This window comes from Eutrigla gurnardus (assembly GCF_963514095.1).
Source record: "Eutrigla gurnardus genome assembly, chromosome: 18".
Lineage (NCBI taxonomy): Eukaryota > Metazoa > Chordata > Actinopteri > Perciformes > Triglidae > Eutrigla > Eutrigla gurnardus.
Window position 1 is genome coordinate 1,885,959 of NC_139929.1, and position 19,254 is coordinate 1,905,212.

A 19,254-nucleotide genomic window follows, 5' to 3' on the forward strand; every position below is an offset into this window, starting at 1 on the left:
TATATTCATTTATGACTAATTTCTTTATTTACCCTATTTCTTAATGTATTTAACCTTTATTTACATGCATCTATATATCAATGACTAAGTTATTCATTCACAGGCTCATTTGTTTATTCAGTTTGAATATCCAATTACATGGCGTTCCATATACTTAAGCAAATTTCACTCAGAGTGTGTGTTTATTTATTCTGGATGGACATATATTTGGTGCACTAATGAGTATTTATGGCAGATGGACGCTGCTGGCTCATGATACCAGAGAGCCTGTTGTTCATTGTGATGAAGAAACATGTCACACAGTGCAACAGTTGGTCACTGATTCATATCTAATATATTCTAATGGCTATCAGGCAACAGGGCATCAATTAGTTTAGACTTTTCATAGAATATATAGATTTAAAAAAACAACCTTAAATCACCTGGCTATGAGAAAATTCCTCGAACAGAAACATGTGTAATTAGGTCTTAAATAACACAAAAAAACCATTCAATTCATTTTAGAGTTATTATTTTTGTGCCTGAAGTTGATCGTTCATATGACGGCGTGCTCGCCATTTCTTCCCATTTATGTGTCTGCTCAATTTAAGCAGCGCACCGTTTTATCAAACTGACAAGTAGCTCAAACTCTAACTCTAAATGCACCATTAGTCTAAAAATGGCACGCACCAGAGGCTGCAGACATTATGAAAGTCATCATATTCAAATCACATTTCTGCCCATATTAACGCCCATATGTTGCTTGCCAAGCTCCCAGTTATTGGTATCACTTTGGAATAATAAAAAAAAAGGTACACACATGACACGCAACACATGTATTCTCATATCACAACATATTTGCATATGTGAGCCTCTCTGGTGAGTGCTTTGAGTGACTGGTCGTACAAAGCCAAGTGATTCGGGGGTCATGTGATCCAGATTTGGTGCTTTGTCTGGCTTGAATAGCAGCAGATCGGTGTACTGTACCTCCATAAAAGGCACCGACGGAACGGGGTTACCATGGCGATGCCGAAACTCTCAAGAGACAAGTTTGTTCGTTTTTGTGTTAACAACTGGAATATGAGCGAGTCGGTTGTGTTTGACCGACTGTTGCACAACAAATTACACAAAACACACCTACTCTGAAGTGGCCTAATGATTAATTATCATTTCAAAATGCCGAGAGCCTTTTTTTTTTTTTTAAACCTCTCATCCAACAGTAGAATTAATACCGGACAAAGAAGAAAGAGTATTTCATCCTATTCTATTCAAATTCCCCAGCACCGTATCTTTGATTTCCATAGTCCAAAGTGAGGTAAAGCCCCCGAGGGCAGTGACGGACTGTCATTCCTCCCCCGGGGGCAGGAACCGCACTCTTCAGTCCCTAATGATGCGCCTGTCTTTTTGAACCAAGAAGCCCGTGCCACGGCCCATCACTTAGCGAGCTCCGGTAGGCGGGGGGGTGGGGATGGAGAACGGAGGGAGGCGGAGGTGGGGGCGGTGCAGGTTTTTAGGTTCCCTGGCAGATGAAAGCTGCCCCCCCCCCTTTTTAATTTCAAGCAGAAACGTGACAGATTTTAAAACCTGATTTCTACGACCGGTGCGCTACGAAAATGAGGATTCGCTGTATCAATGTGGCATTCAGGGTCAAGTCGTAATAGAAATAAGTCAACATCATCAACAGCGTATCAAAAATAAATGAAAAAAATATAAAACGGAAGCGGAGAGAGGGGGACAATATTCCGAGGAAAAGAAGTGGCAAATTTGCGAGTTTATTCCAATGCTAACAACCGGCATTTATGCTAGCTAACTTCCCATGAATGTTATATTTCTAATATTATTATATATTTTACTAAGACCGGATGTTCGCCGTTGCAAATTTGCTACTTTATAAACTTTGCGACTTTTTTCCTCTGAATATTGCCCCCCGTCTCTCGGCTCCATTTTTTTTTTCTTTTTTTTTCTTGTCTTACAGTGGCTTTCATACGCCGTCGTATCATCTTTCTCATGGAACTGAAGAGAATATGACATATGACAACATTACATTAATCAGATCCAGCAGGCCTCGATTCTCTGCGTTGTTCTCCTTATATAGGAATTAGGTGATTGGAGACCTGCAATGCAATGAAATCCATATCGTATTAATGACGCGGTAATACTGTTGTCCCGGTGTCACACTGTAAATATGAACATTCTCAATCTGTTTATCCATTATATCCTCCTCCTCTCCCGCCGAATGGCAGCACACAGTAGAATGGCCCTCAATCACTCCGTAATTGATGCTCTGGCATTTCACGCTCATATTACCCAAAAAACCCACCTTGGAGAGCCCCTCCCCCACCCAAACACCACCACCCTCCCTGTCTACATCCCTCCCATAATATCCCAAAAGGCTTTCTTTCTCTTCAGTTTTTACTTTAGATTGATTTAAGCCCCCTGGAAGCCAATTCGGTCCGTGTGAATGTTCTTCTAATCTCCTGATTTGATTCACCGGGGGGGACGGTTGTTAACAGGAACAGCCTCACGCAGCCCGTAGAAAGTAAAGAATAGCATCACTCGCGTTGTGGAGCAAAGGAAGTACAATCCGCGATAAAAGAGGAGCAGCCCGAGGGGTGCGGGGAGTGGCCACGAGGACTCCCTTTCTTCCCACCATGCACTTTGTGTGTTCTTTTCTGGTCTCCAAATTTGTTAAATCACATAAACACCTGGGACAGCCCTCGAAGAAGAAGGAGAAGAAGAAGGAGAAGAAGAAGAAGAAGAAGAAGAAGAAGAAGAAGAAGAAGAAGAAGAAGAAGAAGAAGAAGAAGGAGAAGAAGAAGAAGAAGAAGAAAGGGGTTGGGATGAGTTCAAGCACCCTAAAGATAAAGAAACCCTCTCTATTTTGAGGACTATGGTTCTATAAGAAGATGGTGTATAGTCTGGTGTGAGGATTAGATGCAGCCCACACTGCCTAACATGGATCAGGCGCTCTTTTCATCCCTTTTTCTGCCCACCGCTATCTGAACACACTTAGAATGTGTTCTAAGAATCTAAAGGGAATCAACGCAAAAACGGGCAGATCTTTGGATGTGGGTTTGAGGTTCACGTGTGGTTCACCACCTCGTCCCTCTGCTGCTCAACGGAGGCAAGAAGTGATGGAAGGGAAGCTGAAGAATGCCAGAAATATGCAACCGGAGAGATTTCTCTTTTTTGCATATACGTGCTGCATATCCGTGGGTTTGCCGGCTGTAGGATTTTTTTTTGTGTGTTTCAGTGTGCACGTGCTCAGTCTGGCTGCATCCTCCTCGTGCACGCTCAGATGAAAGACAGGAAAAGGTAGAACCACTTGCCTTAAAACCGCTTTGAAGTAAACCTTTAAACTTATGTGTGCAGAGCTGGGAAGGAGGAGGAGGAGGGGGGCAGAACGTAGAGGTGGTGGTATCATCTGGTGAACCTGTGGGAGATGGAAAATCAAGAGAGTACCGAGATGGGAAGGGGTGGGGGGGAGACGGGAGACAGACACAGAAAGTGTTGTGGGATGGGAATGCACTCGGGGGGGGAGTAGAAAAAGCACACCACCTTTTGCATTTTAAAAACACTCCCGAAAACTTTGCAATATAAAAGGCGAGGAGTAGGAAGGCAGGACACAAAAGAATATTCACAATGTAAGAAAGACGAAGACGTTTCTTCTGCTTCCTCGCCTCCTCTGCCGGGGAACGAGTCGCTCGGCGTTGATCACGCGTTACCGTCTGAAGATGCATCGGCAGTTGTTGACAGAGACGGAGTTTGTGATGGTAGTCGCAGTTATTCCATGGAGAGAGACGGGGGAGGGGCGGCGATAACCCACCACCTACCTCTCATGTATTCTTGCTGACTCTCTTAACTGTGTTTACTCTTTCAACACTGACATCCAACGCCGTGCAGGGCTCATAACAACTTTGCCGCTGAATGAATATGAGGTTCAAAAATATACAAATGAAAGCACCGGAAACGAGGGGAGGATAATTCAGGGCGACAATGGCTACATATGTTAAATTTAGTATTGTCACCTTTAGCGCTGTATAACACTTTCATGCTTCATCTCATCAAATAAGGGAAGTTTTAAATTCTGACACTTTTTTTTTTTTTGCGCCTGTCACCCACTTAAATACTCAGGAGAACAATGAAGTCTAGAGAATATAATATTAACATCAGTGAAAGGAGAAGAACACAAAAATTACCACCTCATCATCCAGCTCCTGTAAGATGGATAGAATGAAACAGCTTGTGAAAAAAAATCCAGATTTTAAAGATTAACAGATGGTGAAGAATCCTTTTTTTTTCTCCTTTTTTTTTTTACAGGGGCACGGAGACCCAGCATTTACATTTCCATCCCAATAATCTGGAGTCCTATTTTAGGTGAAATCTCAGAGATCCTATTGTGTGAGGCCTTATAATCCCCGGGGGAAGGCGGGCACTGCGAGGCTCTGCTGAGGCTGTGTGATCATGCCCAAGTTTCATCTGAAGCGTCTGAGCCGCGATCGTAGGAGGAACTTCAAGTAAAAAAAAAAAAACCCTGCAAGAGCAGAGAGTGGAGATGAGGGGAGGGGAGAGGAGAGAAAAAACAACTGATTTCCATTGAAACAGATTGTCAAACCAGATGGGGACGATCCGAGAAGTGGGGCACAGTGGATGGGGAGAGACTGTGATTGGGCAAATCTCAACACAAACCAGACATGAGAACAAAATGCTTCTGCAGTCATGTAACTGAGTGCTTTCAAATCATTCGGAATTAGATGTTTTCTTTTATTCAATAAACTGAATATTAAAGTATGCATAAATGATGGAAATCCTGCATGGAAGTGTTTTATAGCAGCGATCATTGTGGAGGAGTCTGCAATCTCAGGGTCAGCTGCCGTTTTATCTAATTTCCTGGACAGAGAAAAGTGGCTTTGACCTTTTGACCTTTCGGCATCATCAATGGTGAGTCCGTGTGTGTGTGTGTTTTGGTGTGTATTTCATGAATTCCTCCCTAGCCACTGTAGTGCTCCTGGAATGATTCTGCATGCTCTGACCATTAGCGCGGTGCCTCTGGCAACACCTGCAGAGCTCATCAGCATGCCGGCGGCATCGATCCGGCACGAGGCTCGATCCGGCACAAGCCCTCCCCACCAGAGTTACCCGATCCAATGCAAACACACAAGCTCATTCGCAGGCCAAGGGGACAAACGCATTAAACGATAATGTTGTTCAAACAACAAGTTTTTTTTTACATTTTTAATCCGTTGCATTAGGAAACAAGCAGCACTCTGAGCGTTGAGAACATATTCTACACGGAAGGTCACCATTCAGGTTTTAAACCTGGACGATCATGAATTAAAGAAATTCTTTGACATTTTTTTAAGGGAAAAATCTGCTTATTCACGTTCTTGGCGAGAGAGAGAGAGAGAGAGAGAGAGAGTGAAAGTCAAACGAGATATGTAGCCGGAGCCAGTTTTAGCTTCGGGGGGGTTGAGGTTAGCCTGGATCTGTACGAAAAGGCAAAAGAAATTGCCATTCAGCTCCTCTAAATCTTACAAATTAACACTTTATATCTTCCTTTATGTACTTCCTTGGATCTCTGCTGGTTACCTAGCAACTACTCCCAGTGAGACCCCCCCCCCCCGAATAGAACTAGATAATTAGGATGTAATGTGTTAATTAGTGGACTTAAGTGTCGTAGTTCATGTTTTCTCATATTCATGCTACGCTACGCTATGCTAGCCGACTGCTAGCTGTAGCTTCGTAATAAGAGTGCTAGCATGTCTGTATTTGTTAGCATCGTGTTTCTCTATTTTGTTGTATCGTCTGAATTTTCAGTGTGTTTTCGTTTTATCTTCTATTAGCTGGCGTTTCATCTGTTAGCATCATTCTTTAGCTGCAGCATGTGACCTTCATACTTCATGGTGGAGGTGGATTTCCCTCCTCGCTTTTCCGTCCGCGGGCCAAACCTCAACTCTCCAGCCAATCGAAAGCCTCCGCCTCTTGCCCTTAAACTCGCCTATAGCGAGACGCCCGAGGCTGTGGACGCACTCGGATGAACATGCGCTCGCCTCCATCCTCTCCACCGACCCGCATGTTTATGATGAGATGAGCTTGACATGCTTTTTTTTATTTCATTTCATTTCCTGCGGAGACATTGATCTCCACCCGCAGCAACATGTCAATATTGGCATTATTAAAAGGCATATAGGTAAAGAATAATGACGTGAATTTCCAGGTCCCGTGAAAAGGGGGGATATAACTCTCTAAATGTATATTTCCCCTCATAAAACATTTAATTGAGAAAACACAAAGGCTCCTTAAATCCCATCTTCCCTGCCCCGGATTTTACTGTGAAGCCAATCTGCCAATAAACGGGTCTATTTTAATGACATCCAAGTTCCTACGCTGCGTTTCCACGTCTGTAAAGTAACGTAGATAAATCCCTTATGTTTCGTAACTCGGCGACTGTCGACGCGTCCAAAGAAATCCCCCACAATCCTCCAGCAGCAGTTAGAGGCCGTGGATGTTATGGTTATTAAAAAGGCTGCATCATCCGGGGGTCCAGGACAACAGCTTATTGAAGAGAGAAATAATGATGCCTGAGGTCGTCCATACGAGGTACGATGCTCCACGGACGGCGTCTTTGGTCACGGAACGCTGTATGTTCAGTATGATGAGAGACTCTGGTGGACGGAGACGATAGTCATCGCTCTCCGACTATCCAGTTAGCTGCTGAGCGATCATTGGCCGAGGCTGTGCAGCCTGTCTGGTTTTCTCACGGTAACAAACTGCAAAAACAACTCTTATGGTGCTGCTTTCCTAATTGGACGATCTAAACCAATCAGCTGACATCTTTATGATTTTACTTTACATACTTACGACCTGTATCTACTTTATTGATGGGATGTTCCGTTCTAATGGTGCCAATGTAAAGGTGAAATTTATTGTCAGATATCTGTGCTGCAATTATTGTAAGTGATCATATATTTTTTCTTAATGAGACGAAATAGAACCACACTGCTTTCTTATTACCATAAATAAACAATAATGATAACGATTATATTCAAACAATATATATATCAACACATGATTTAATTTGTTTAGGTTAAATCAAGTTAATGTAGGATAACGAGTTAATATATTACTTTAAAACGACTTCATTGAACTTTAACTTTGTGTTATCGCCCCCCCCCCGTGTTTCTTAGCACCAGACCCCCTGTAGAAAATCTCTCATTTTACTGCAGCGGGGTCTGACAGGATGGCCCCATGCAGTAATGGTCCTGGTTCTCCAGTGCCCCCCTTCCCTCCAGCGGGTCCAGCAGAACGGCCTGGACCTCCAGGAGTGTGTTGTTGGTGTTTTGAGGTATTTTGAAGTTACATTAATGATGTTTCTAACGTGTCAGCTGTTATCACGTCATGTCGTTTTTTAGTTGATATACTTTTGAGCCCATATTTTTTTTACTGAGCCTAACTAAGAGACAACTATAACGTGTTAACAGCTAGATGTCGTAGCTGTGGTTAAACTCATTACGGTGGGAAATGTGGAGGATGACATCATCATTTCATTTGCTACATTTGATGACTTTCAGAATCGGAGTTGGTTAATCGAGATCTTAATTTGGTTCAAAATATCTTTCAGTAAAGAAAAACACACAAATGAGTGTCACTCAATTATAACAACAATCGTGTCCCAAATCTATACTATGTACCTATTCTCAGCAGGTTTTTGTAAACAGACAGAATTCATACGAAATGGGATCATTTTTGTGTGCTATTCTCCCACAATGCAATGCACAACGAGATCAAAGGTCTTCCAAACAGCTGCGAAAAGAAAATTTGAGATGAAAATAAATAAAACGCCTCCTAAAACTACAAATAAGAATGAACCCTTGACAAAAACTAAAAAGTTTTATTGGCAGAGATGCTTTCACAAACAACGTCTCACGTATTGTTATAAAACGATAAAGTTTGTTGATGACTTTGTCAACTTACTGCTGAAACTATGACAAGTCGGGTCTGGTTCCTGTTGGGCAAACTTTCAACATCTCAGTTTTTCAAAACATATTTATCTTTGGACACATTGAATGTCCTCTGATACATTTATGCAAGTTATTATTCTCAGTTGAACGAATTCTCATAAAGGAATGTGACACCAACTAACCAAAGAGATATGCTCACTGTTGACTCTTGTACTCGCTACTCTCTAGATACTTATTATTATATTACAAAAGTTTGACCTTAGTATTGTACTAGTAATATAAGTATTGGTCATAGCGTGCGGTGTGCAGAGCTGGTAACCCAAACAGAGAGTTGTAAGGTGCAGAACCTTCAAAGAGCCGCGGTGAGGCTGCAGGAGTCTCCGGTTCAATGCCATCAACATGAGATCATAAAGAAATACTTCATGTCTTTGTCTTATATATATCTACATAAAGAACACTTCTATCTATCGATATAAAAATCCATGCATGTAGAGAAAAAAAACACTTACCCGTGACACCTGATTTGTGGTCTCTCTGGTCCCATCTGCTGCAAACTGGACGAAATCCCTCAAATATTGAGTTATGTACGGCTTTCCATTAGCAATATAACACATCCTGGTTCCTCCAAGTCTATAGACACGTAACCTTATTAAACCCAGTGGTATATCTCCTTGCAAATGATCTATAAAAAAATGCCATATACCCAGAATCCACACCTGTAAAAGCAGTGTTATTGCTGCAGTGTGTGTGTGTGTGTGAGTGTGTGCATTCCTGTGCATCCAAAGAAGTGTGTGTTCTAGCATCTTCCCCCCAGCTAGTTGTGCTGAGGCACAATCTTAATGAACATTCGTTAAACCGGTTCTGGGAGCCGGTCCGGCGCGGTGCCTGAATCTCATGTGTAGACGGGTGATGATGTATTGGAAACCATGGAGTTGTTCATATATGAGCCAGGGTTGCCTACTGTCTGTGTGGAGGGGGGGGGGGGGGGGGGGGGTGTATTTTCTTTGGGGAATTGCGTGTTTCAGCAGTATGGATATTGCAGGCTGTGGCAGAAGGAGTAAACAGACTTTTTTTCTCCCGTCTATCTCCTCCGCTCCTCCTCCACCAGCACATTTTCTTTCGGGGATGGTTCACCCGTTCACAGCGGCGGCTCCGCCACTGATGTTTGGATTCTGTGTTGTGCGTCTTATTTATTTGTTTGGAAAACAAATGCATTATTAACAAGCCGCCGTCGCATGTTGTCCTCCCGGCGTGTGTTCTCCACGTTTCCACCAGTGTGATACCACAAAGTTGGTATCTGACTCAGAGGACGTATATGACCTGTGCATGTCGTCTGCATTAGTTGTGTAATTACAGGATATAAAAATATCCTGATGCACAGGTGGTTTAATGTGTCGTGCAGGTTAAGTCCCCATGCTTTAAACGCCGCCATCATGGCCCGTGAAATTAGCCAGCTCATTTGGGAAGGAAGCCTATGGAAAAGGTTTTTTTTTCTTTTCTTCTCGATGACATAAAGAGGTCTGGGCCCATTAAACGTGGTGATAAATCCTGACATTCAGTGTGCATTTCCTTTTTTAACTCAAAGCCACGTTAGATATTAGTTCGAGTGGGGCCCCGAAGCATCGTTTTCATACAAAAAAAAAAAAGAAAAAGGAAGCGCCTGTAGGTTTTGCCTGTGAACAGCCTGAATAAAAATAATGCTGTGAAAGGCTTATTCACCCACACATTCACACTTAAGGCAATTTCAGCCATAACAGAGACAGGGGACCGGGGAGGAAATGAGTCCCCCCCCACCCCTTATGAATATACCAATGCATTAAGCTCATCTGCAATCAAATGGAAAGGTTGAAAACCTTGTTCAGGTCTCCTTCCTTTGGCACTTTGTGACTTGAGGATGATACAATGAAGCGAAAAAGAAGACATTTGAGGAAATGTGCAAAAGTGTCGCCTCAAACTCGGCTTCATTAGTCGAACTGACCGGCTGCTGAAGCGCTCATTTAGATGATAACGACGTGATAATCTGTGCTTTTTGTTGTTACGTTGCTTTTCTGTGGCGAGTAAAAGCAAAGTACCGACTCGGGACTGGAGATGGATGAGGTGACTTTATTTCTTAAAGGTCTCAGTGAGCCGGCAGTATGTTTTCTTGACCTCGAGGTCGCTGGATGGGAAAGTAAATGTTGGTGTGTGTGTGTGTGTGTGTGTGTGTGTGTGTGTGTGTGTGTGTGTGTGTGTGTGTGTGTGTGTGTGTGTGTGTGTGTGTGTGTGTGTGACACATTATTACCTGCATCTGTGAGTGAACGTGACGATACTCCTTTCCACCTAAATGTATGAAAGACAATATCTATTTTAAAAATGTAACCGTAAAGGCATTTAGCCTTATGTCAGTGAAACACTTCCAGACACAAAAAAGCAAGATTATGAATAACGACTGGAGAATTAAAGCGCCGCTCTGAAGCTAAAGCACTTTTGTCATCCGCTCCAAATAACTAAATGGTGGTTTGATGTGAGGAAATAAGAGGGAGGGTGGCATTTATCTCACTTTGCTCAAATGACGAATTCATTTTTTGCCTTAAAGTGTGGAAAAGAACACCGAAGAAGATGACACGTTACCTGCCAACCATCATGCTTGTTAAAACTGAACAAATCACCCACTGAAGATATGCAAACGCAGACGTAATTAAATGTTTAGAGACCACAGGAGGAGCTGAAAATGAATGTCAAAGCCGTCTTGATCTTCAGAGGACGGCTTTCACATCAACACCGGCAACAAATTCTCTCTTTTTTTTTGTTTTTGTTTGTTTTTCCTGCAGCAAATTGAAGATAGATCTTTTCCCCCAAAAAGGACGAGACACTTTGTTGGAGGCTGAATGAGCCAAATTTACCCTCGCTGTGATGTATGTGTGTCGTGTGCATAATGGTGTACGAGTGTTAAAACTGAGCACCGTGTGGGTGTTTACGCTCTAAAACAACCTCGTTAATGAAGAACTGACATTTTCCACGAGAGTCTGGAAACCACAGACGACGTCTGACGAGTCTGTTACATAATAATGCATAGATCATCTCCATGGGGGGGATCCACATATCAATGGGGATCATGAGGACAGAATCTTTAAAGGGACCAAATAATGCTCTAACACAAACATAAAAAGGGGGTTTTCATGGCATCTACAGGTTTTGTGATGATCAGTGTGTGTGGCCTAGAAAGCACAGTAAAATGCCATCTGTCCTCCCATTAAAAATGGATCCCATATTTGAAGAGTGATTGTACTTTGCGGGGGTGGGGGGGTATTTTATACTCCAACATGGTCGTGAGGATTTTAATTTTTTTACAGCTACAAGCAAACAGCGTTGGTTCGGCCAAGTTAACTGATTTAATGTGATTGTGCAAAAATAACAAAACGGAGAAAAAGAAGAAATATGTCTCATCTTTCATGTTGACGTTATGAAAACGATCTTCTTTATGAATGGGTTTCAGTCTTATTTGATAGAAAGCAAATAAACAAAGTGTTTTTTTTGTTTTCTCATTTGCAGTTTGACGGCGATCTTAATTATCCGAGGGGATCGTTTTGGAAAACAGACTTTTCATTTCGGCATAATTAGCACTTTATTGGCCAATTGAAGACGCTCTCCAAATCACTCTGATTGGCTGGCTCTTCCTTCCTATTACTGGCATCAGCAGGTCTGTTACATGCAAGATGAATGTGTCTGTGTATGGAAGGGAAATAAAAAAAAAAGGCTTCCAGATGCTCACATGTATGACATCATCAATTAGAAATGCAAACAGCAGCTGTTTGACTTCATTCAGCCACGATGACAAACGTCTACGTGTTCTTCTGTTTGTTGTTTAGAAAAGCTGAGGATTATTATATTAAACGTGTTGAATTTTCTCCATCACCCATAAACTTATATTTTTGTTGGTCAGTGTCATGCTGGCTTAGTCTTAAATGGATATCCACATAATGGCTTTTTGTTGTTGTTGGGAACCAATCAGGGAGGTTTTCTCACTCAAGAATCTTATTGAATTAAAGCAAATTCAAATATTTAAATGAAAGAAGGAACAAAAGCAGTACATTGTGAGAAAACCAATCTTCACGGTTTCCTCTTGTTCCCCCACAAAGTAATTAAGAAGCGATGTTTCGTGGTCGCCGGTGACTTTTCTTTGTTTTCCTTGCTAATCTCCTACAGATGCACCGGTTTCAGCACATCAGCCTCCGTACAGGAGCGTGTAGACGTGAGTCCACAGAGGAAACCAGAGCTGTCGCCTCCACAGCACAAAGGAAATCAAATCCTCACTTTCACAAACCAAGCTGAGGCAACACAGTTTGACCTTTGACCCCACGTTGTTTCACATCAAGAGAGTATAAAATGTAGGTCAATTTAATCACAACTTCCATAACAGAAGAATTTCTTTTTATATGTATGATGTTTTTCTCAGTCCAAACTCATCTGTGACAAGGACGGATTCATAAAAGTATGAAGGCCGGCACATTTCTCATCAGATGCCTCCTTCGTATTAGTTTTAATCAGTTTATTATTATGAAAAACATTCTGACACGAGTCACTCCTCTTTTGCCTTTCTGCATTCAGCAAGAGGCCTTGAGTTAAGTGTGTGTGTGTGTGTGTGTGTGTGTGTGTGTGTGTGTGTGTGTGTGTGTGTGTGTGTGTGTGTGTGTGTGTGTGTGTGTGTGTGTGTGTGTGTGTGTGTGTGTGTGTGTGTGTGTGTTTTCAAATTAAAAAAAAAAAACGTTAAAGTGCCAACTATGTAGCCTGATGAAAAGAAACCAGCTAGCACCGCCTCGCCTCCTTTCATCGTGCCATCACGTGATCCACCATCAACACGTATGTGTGTGTGACTCCGGGTCCGATCCTCGGATCAGGAGGCGTGTATCCGGGGTTCCTCTCCGCGCCGCGCTGCGTAAAGGCGCTCCGTCGTGTTGGAACTGCTGTTCGGTATCTCAGTTCCATGTGTGCACCTCCTCCTCATCCTCCTCCTCCTCCTCCTCCTCCTCCTCCTGCTTCTCCTGCTCCTCCGTGTTAGGTGTATCTCTCAACTTGTAATCAAGCGCCGCTGCGAGTCCAACAGTGTGTTTCAGCACCTCGGACAGCGCCTCCACGTTCCCCTCCCGAGGCCTAAAGTCTCACTTCTAATCAGCATACATGTTGTTCTTCTTCGCCTTTAATACGTGCAAACTCATGTGGATCAAAGTGATGAATGCGCTTAGCCTATACAATACAATATCTTTTATTAAGCGGGACATATAGGGATTCTTCTATTATTTCCACAATGTACATTTGGTGAGCAACGTCACTGAACATTAAATCAGTCAAAGCTACGCAGATTCCGAAATGTAGAACACACAATAATGTGAATATGTACTTTTCTTTTTTTTCCTATAAATTATATCATTATTCTTTATAATAAAAGGGCTCTAAGTCGTCTCCGGTGGCTGAAATATGTCGCCTTTTTTCTCCCCATCTCTCTTTTTTAATAAACTCGTCGTCGGCCTACATTTGGCTTATTTTCAATATGTTCAGCATCCAAACGCAACACCATTGACAGCACAAAACTTAAAAGTAAAAAAAATAGAAATAAAAAATTCCATTCGTGCAAAAAAAAAAAAAAAAAAAAAAAATGCCTTGGGCGTTGAAAGCACTTCTTCTCTGGATGTCCATAATTCCATATACTTGACTTTGGACGGAAACCATATATTCTTTAAGGCTATACAAACATAAAATAGAGCATAACACAGTCGGCCTGTCCGGGTTTCCTCGCGCTCATCCTCCTTGTCCTTGTTTCTGCTGCACGTACACACACCCACGCTGTGTTTGTCTGTTGGCAAAGTTCTGTTTTCCCCAAGAAAGAGAACAAAAAATCCACATTCCCGACGAGCACGCGCCCTTGGCCGATCGATACGTTAAATCATCCAGATTGCGTAAAAGTTGACTGATGGATTCGAATATATGAAACTCCAAGGAAACGTCCGTGTTTGACTAGATAGTGGACGCGTGTAGGTATACAGATATGCGTCGGCTTCCTTGGCTGACAGTTATTTAAATTGAAAATAAATGGCATGGTTTTTTTTTTTTGTTGTTTTATTTTTTCTCTCTCTTTGTGTTCCTCAACCTAACAGAGTCTCGTCGTCGCCGGTTAGATTATAGAGGAAAGACTAGAAAGCCAGAGAAGGTGGAGTATTTCCATCCGCCCATTAAGGTGCCCCGTTCCAGCTTCAGAGAGACGCGGTCCTCCCGTTCCACCATCAGCAGTACTCCGTTGCTGGCCGCCTCCCTCGTCACGTCCTGGTCCCCGGCGAACGCCGAAATCACCGGGTAGTCATTCTGCATCAGGTTCACCTGCGGGGGGAGGGGGGGGGGGGGGGGGGGTTTAGCCTCGTGCTGCACTTATCAGTGTACTTTATAGACCTATTGTTTCTGTATGGCTCACCTGTATGGTCTGTCGGTTGTACACCTTCACCACGTGGAAGCTGAAGCTGTAGATCCCCCTCCGCGGAGCCTGGAAAACACTCGCTTTCAGATCGAAATGGTTGCCGATGTTCACTAAAACCTGTGACCAAGAAGAGCACGTTTATTATATTTCCATCTGCATGCTTCACTCAACACAACAGCTGTTTTTTGTTTGTTGCCTCCGTCACGCATGGCGACTACAGAGACGCGTAACGGTCACACTGTGGTTCTGGTTTGTGCCAAATGGTTTTAAGGCTGCGCTTCGGTCGCAGTTAGTGATGCGTAGAGCCTCTTTAACAGGCCGCTGTCCAAAGACCTGAACCGGGACCACTTAGTGGATCATCCAAGCAGAATGCGAGGCCTGAAGGACGCATAGATCGATGATCCTGCATGGATGATCATTGGGTTTTGACAATTGGATCGCGCCGATTACGCACAGCGATAAAAAGAAATATATATTTTTTTTCAAAGGGAACAGGATTTTGTTGTTTCGCTTAAAGCTACTCGGGGCTCACACAGAGCGAGATCAGTGATTGATAATCAATGAAACATGACCTTTACACAAGTTCTGCTCGCCCACGGCGGATACATGGCATGCATGATGCTGAGAGAGAGACAGGGTGATGGAATGGAAGCATGATTCTGTGGGTCTGATCATCTGACCTGGTCGAAGTAGATGGTCATGGACGTGTTGCTCATCTCTGACGGCTCGTGGTTGGTCCCTCGCACGGCGGAAAACGCCACCTTTGCCCCCGCGGAGCGGACCGATATGCCGAGCGAGGAGGTGACCCCTCCGTCCGAGGAAGGGTTCGAGTCGCACACCACGAGGCACTTCCCCTCCAGCACGATGGGCTCCGTGTCGTTCTGGCCGAGGCAGAAAGCCATGCCGCATCCCAAGAGGAGGACCAGTGCCAGCGAGGCACAGAGTCCCGGGCAGCGCGCGGGCACCATGGTCGGATCGCTGATCCCGTGCACACTGATAACAACCCGGCAGCCCCCTTGGAGGTTTGTTAGTACTAGATCACCTGGTCCAGACTTGATCCCCCCTCTCCTCTCTCTCTCTCTCTCTCTCTCTCTCTCTCTCTCTCTCTCTCTCTCTCTCTCTCTCTCTCTTCCTCTATCAGTGGTGCTCCCTCGCTCTCTGAAACACCCTCTGACACACAGACGCACTCCGAGTCTCCGGCTCCCCTCCCTCCTGGGCGTCTCAGTTGATTTTTTGGGGAGTATTCAGACAACCGTCGTAGATCCTGATGATTAAAGACCAAATGAAAAAAAAAAATCACATCAGACAGCAGCTCGGCAAACGTTTTCATACAGTTCAGTCATCAAACTTGGGTATATTCTTCGTGCGTAAAATGGCTTTCGTGCGTAAAATGGCTTTCGTGCGTAAAACGAAAGGCAATCGCGTTGTAGATATTAATACTCGTTTTCTATCCGCCTGTTGTTCATCAAAGCAACTCTGTGTGCCTCATAAAACTGTGCGCCACAATTCCAAATCATAAGATCCAATGAAAACGACGCCACGGTTATCTTCTCCCCTCGTTCTAACGGCGAAACGAGCACTTTCTTTCGAGCCATTTGTGTGGAGAAAAGTTAAATCACGACCTACCTGTGCAACCCATCCCGCTGCTCTGCTCTCTGTCTCTCTCTCAGACTGCGAACTGCGCGCTCAGATCGGCTGGTGCTACACGAGCACGAGTCTCTGGGCTCCCTTTCGAGGGACAACTCACGCCCATTCTTTGCGCGCGCGTGTACAGCCACTGCAACGAGACTCCTCAGAAGTATCCCGCTGTTTAGAGCACGTGTGTGCCAGTAATGGCTTTGTTTACATATTAATCAGTTCGATGTCCCTCCCCCCCCAGGGACGCCACAGATCACTTCCTCCCCACGTCTGTCATCTATATGTGGGTTTCTCATGTCACTGCCGGATCCATGTGGAATGAACGAATGAAGTTGCCCTTGCTGTTGCATGGCACATTCAGCACACATGTAGGCTATATGTTACTAATTGGAGAAGTAAAGGTTGTTTTTATGCGTCCAATACAGATACTTGTGCGCCACCCAGTGGCGGATGTCACACTTGCAAGATGCTTATCAGGAGTTGAAGCACAACTAGTGATTTTAAAATAATCTGGCATGTTTTTTTTATTGCTCGGTGTGTGCTTTGAGTATCAGCAAACCGTTTAACATGCACATCACATTCAACAAACTCTCCGTAGAAAGTCGGATGGGCGGGATATTCCAGAAAATGCCCACTTCACAGAGAATGTCCTGCACCTCTCCGTTCCAGCCCCCTCGGCCCTTTTTTTCCCTTTTCAATCCCTGACATGTCATCATCCTTTGAAGAGCCGTGTAAAAGGGTCCCTATCAGCGCTCCACACCTCTGAAGAGTCTGAGAGTGAGCTTCATAAGGGTGCGCCCTCACGTTAGACCTTTAATGAGCTGTCATTTTCCCGCGTAAAGATATGCTAACTGGCTACATTATGCATGCCACTCACACCTGCAAGGGGAAGGAGGTGCCGTGTATATAAATATATATATATATATAGTCTTCAACTTCATCAGCTCAGATCAAAAGTTGTGAGGAATTCATCACAGCAGCATTTTTAATAAACGGATAGGCGGAGAGGTCAAAGCCAAATCCTCCCTTTTAAAGGTGCTGAAAGTCACCATGAATACGTCCTTGTATAATAACCCACCACCTCATTGTGGTGCTCCATCCTCCCCTTTTCTCCGCCCCCCCGTTTGACAAACATCGCACTGTCAGAGCTGGCTGACAAACCATGCAGAAGAGTGACATCAGGTATCCGAGAGCCACAACTGACCCCGGGCCTGCAGAAGGACACGCAGCTCCAGAAAAAACATCAAATGTCAAGTACGGAGGGGGAGGACATGCGAAGGGAAAGGGATGTGGCCTACATGTACGTGGCGTTGCCGTACCAGGGGGGCTGCCGTCGCCCTCAGAGGGGGCTTCGCTGATCGGCCAGACTGACAACAGCGTTACGGTGATTTTCCCTGACAGCTAGCAGAGCCTACCGGCTTCCAGGAACAGGGAGGACGCTTATGTGACAGCTCTTAAAGCAAGAGATCCGCTTTTACAAAGAAAAGCACTTCGGTGTCTTTCTCTGCAAAGTGCACATGTAATAAAGTGTATTAATGTCGTATAATTCCATGCGTGACTTGCAGGAGCGACTTGTAGAAATCCGAGGAGGCCCTCCCTGCTCACACACACCATGTAACGGTGTTTAAAATGCCCACTTTATATCAAATATCTGTCTGTCTGCAGTTAAACATGAGTATCTAGATATTTGAAATGAGGTCAGCCTCTCAAACAGCTTCATTCCACGGTTTCCTCCCTCGCTGCAGCCTAGAAACCAACCTTTCAGTGCGTTGTTATGCACCTCTTGTCTTCCATCGGCGTGACCTCTGCCTTAACATGTGCGGAGACAAATAACATCAATCTTGCCTCTACACTTTGCAGCGCGTGCCGGACTAACACCCTGATGGTTGGTTGTGTTACGCAGCCAGAGAGGAAGGCTGCAGCCGGCTGTAATGTCCCGGCTCCAGCTTACATTAGCTGGCATTATGTGTGTGTGTGTGTGTGTGTGTGTGTGTGTGTGTGTGTGTGTGTGTGTGTGTGTGTGTGTGTGTGTGTGTGTGTGTGTGTGTGTAGGTTCGAAGTCATCCAGTGACGTTTGTTTCATCGAGGTGAGACAGGAGATCAGCAGGTGTCGGGGTTCAGCAGAGTGAGTGTCGGGGTTCAGCAGAGTGAGTCAGACCTGTGTGCGTTTATATCTTAATTTACCAGAATCTAGTTTACATATTTAAACACTTGATGACCAGGCTGCTTCTTTCAGCTGCCAGAATACCGTTTATTCATGTTTTAATTTATTATTTGATTAGGACAATAGAGGTCAACATGGTTACACAAAGTAATGCAGATGTCGTGTAACTAGAGTAACTATGTACAAATACTTCATTACTGTACTTAAGTATGTATTTTTCTGAAAACTTTTCTACTTTTCCTCCGACATGTTGAAACTAAAATCTGTACTTTCTACTCCTCACATTGTCAAAACAGGCTCACTACTTTAGTTTTAATGCATTTGAGGGGAATTTTTGATTATTTTCTTATTAATATGACGTGAGATTCAATGAGACAGCCATTAGAAACGTCCTTCATAGTCATACTTTTTACTTTATACTTTGAGTGCATTTCAGAGCCTGTACTTTGTCACTTTTACTTGAGTAAAGAAGTAGAATCAGTACTTCTACCTTTTGAACACAAGTTTCTGGAATTGCACTCGTTGTAAAGTTTGCTATCACCTATCAGACAGTACCAACAACTAATATTGATGTCTGGAGCTGGCTGCCAGTAACGATAGATACAAACTATAGTAACTATAGAAACTAATATTCACAGATCAGCTCGATGTTCGGGTCATTTATGCCCAGACACAGTAAACTGACGTGACACACTGTTTTTCAGGGTACCGCCTTAACGCTCTTTAAAAAAAGAGAGGGGCAATATTCAGAGAAAAAAGTTTATAATGATGCTAACAACCAGCATTTATGCTAGCTAACTTTCCCACGAATGTTAGCTAGCATTTATGTTCCTAATGAATCCATTGCAACGTGTGACAACGCCTCGGTAAGGTCCTTAGGGTGGTGATGTTGGGGCTAAGATGGTTCAGCTAACACTGGATGTGAAAGTGAAAAGTGAAAGCTACCGCTAGCATCTTAGCCCAACCGCCCCGATCAATAAACACCCATAAGATGACAGTTTGGCGTAAATGTCGGTTGTTAGCATCGTAACAAATTCGCAAATTTGCCACTTTATAAACTCGCAAAT

General features: G+C 43.8%; 1 protein-coding gene across 1 annotated transcript; it reads right to left on the reverse strand.

Moving 5' to 3' along the window:
• Positions 1-13,166: 13,166 nt before the first annotated feature.
• Positions 13,167-15,472, reverse strand: cbln2b (cerebellin 2b precursor). Its single transcript, XM_084033887.1, has 3 exons — positions 15,066-15,472; positions 14,383-14,502; positions 13,167-14,291 (listed from the first exon to the last, which is right to left on the reverse strand). Exons 1-3 carry the CDS (start codon positions 15,351-15,353, stop codon positions 14,094-14,096), a joined length of 606 nt encoding a protein of 201 aa, XP_083890013.1. The 5' UTR covers positions 15,354-15,472; the 3' UTR covers positions 13,167-14,093.
• Between the last annotated feature and the right edge of the window lie 3,782 nt (positions 15,473-19,254).

Bases quoted from the DNA above. Each gene is read 5' to 3' on its own strand.
- cbln2b (XM_084033887.1), bottom strand. From the start codon at position 15,353: ATGGTGCCCGCGCGCTGCCCGGGACTCTGTGCCTCGCTGGCACTGGTC. The intron at 14,503-15,065 runs GTCAGATGATCA...TCTTGGTCACAG, and splicing joins TGACCATCTACTTCGACCAG to GTTTTAGTGAACATCGGCAA. The intron at 14,292-14,382 runs GTGAGCCATACA...CTCCCCCCGCAG, and splicing joins ACAACCGACAGACCATACAG to GTGAACCTGATGCAGAATGA.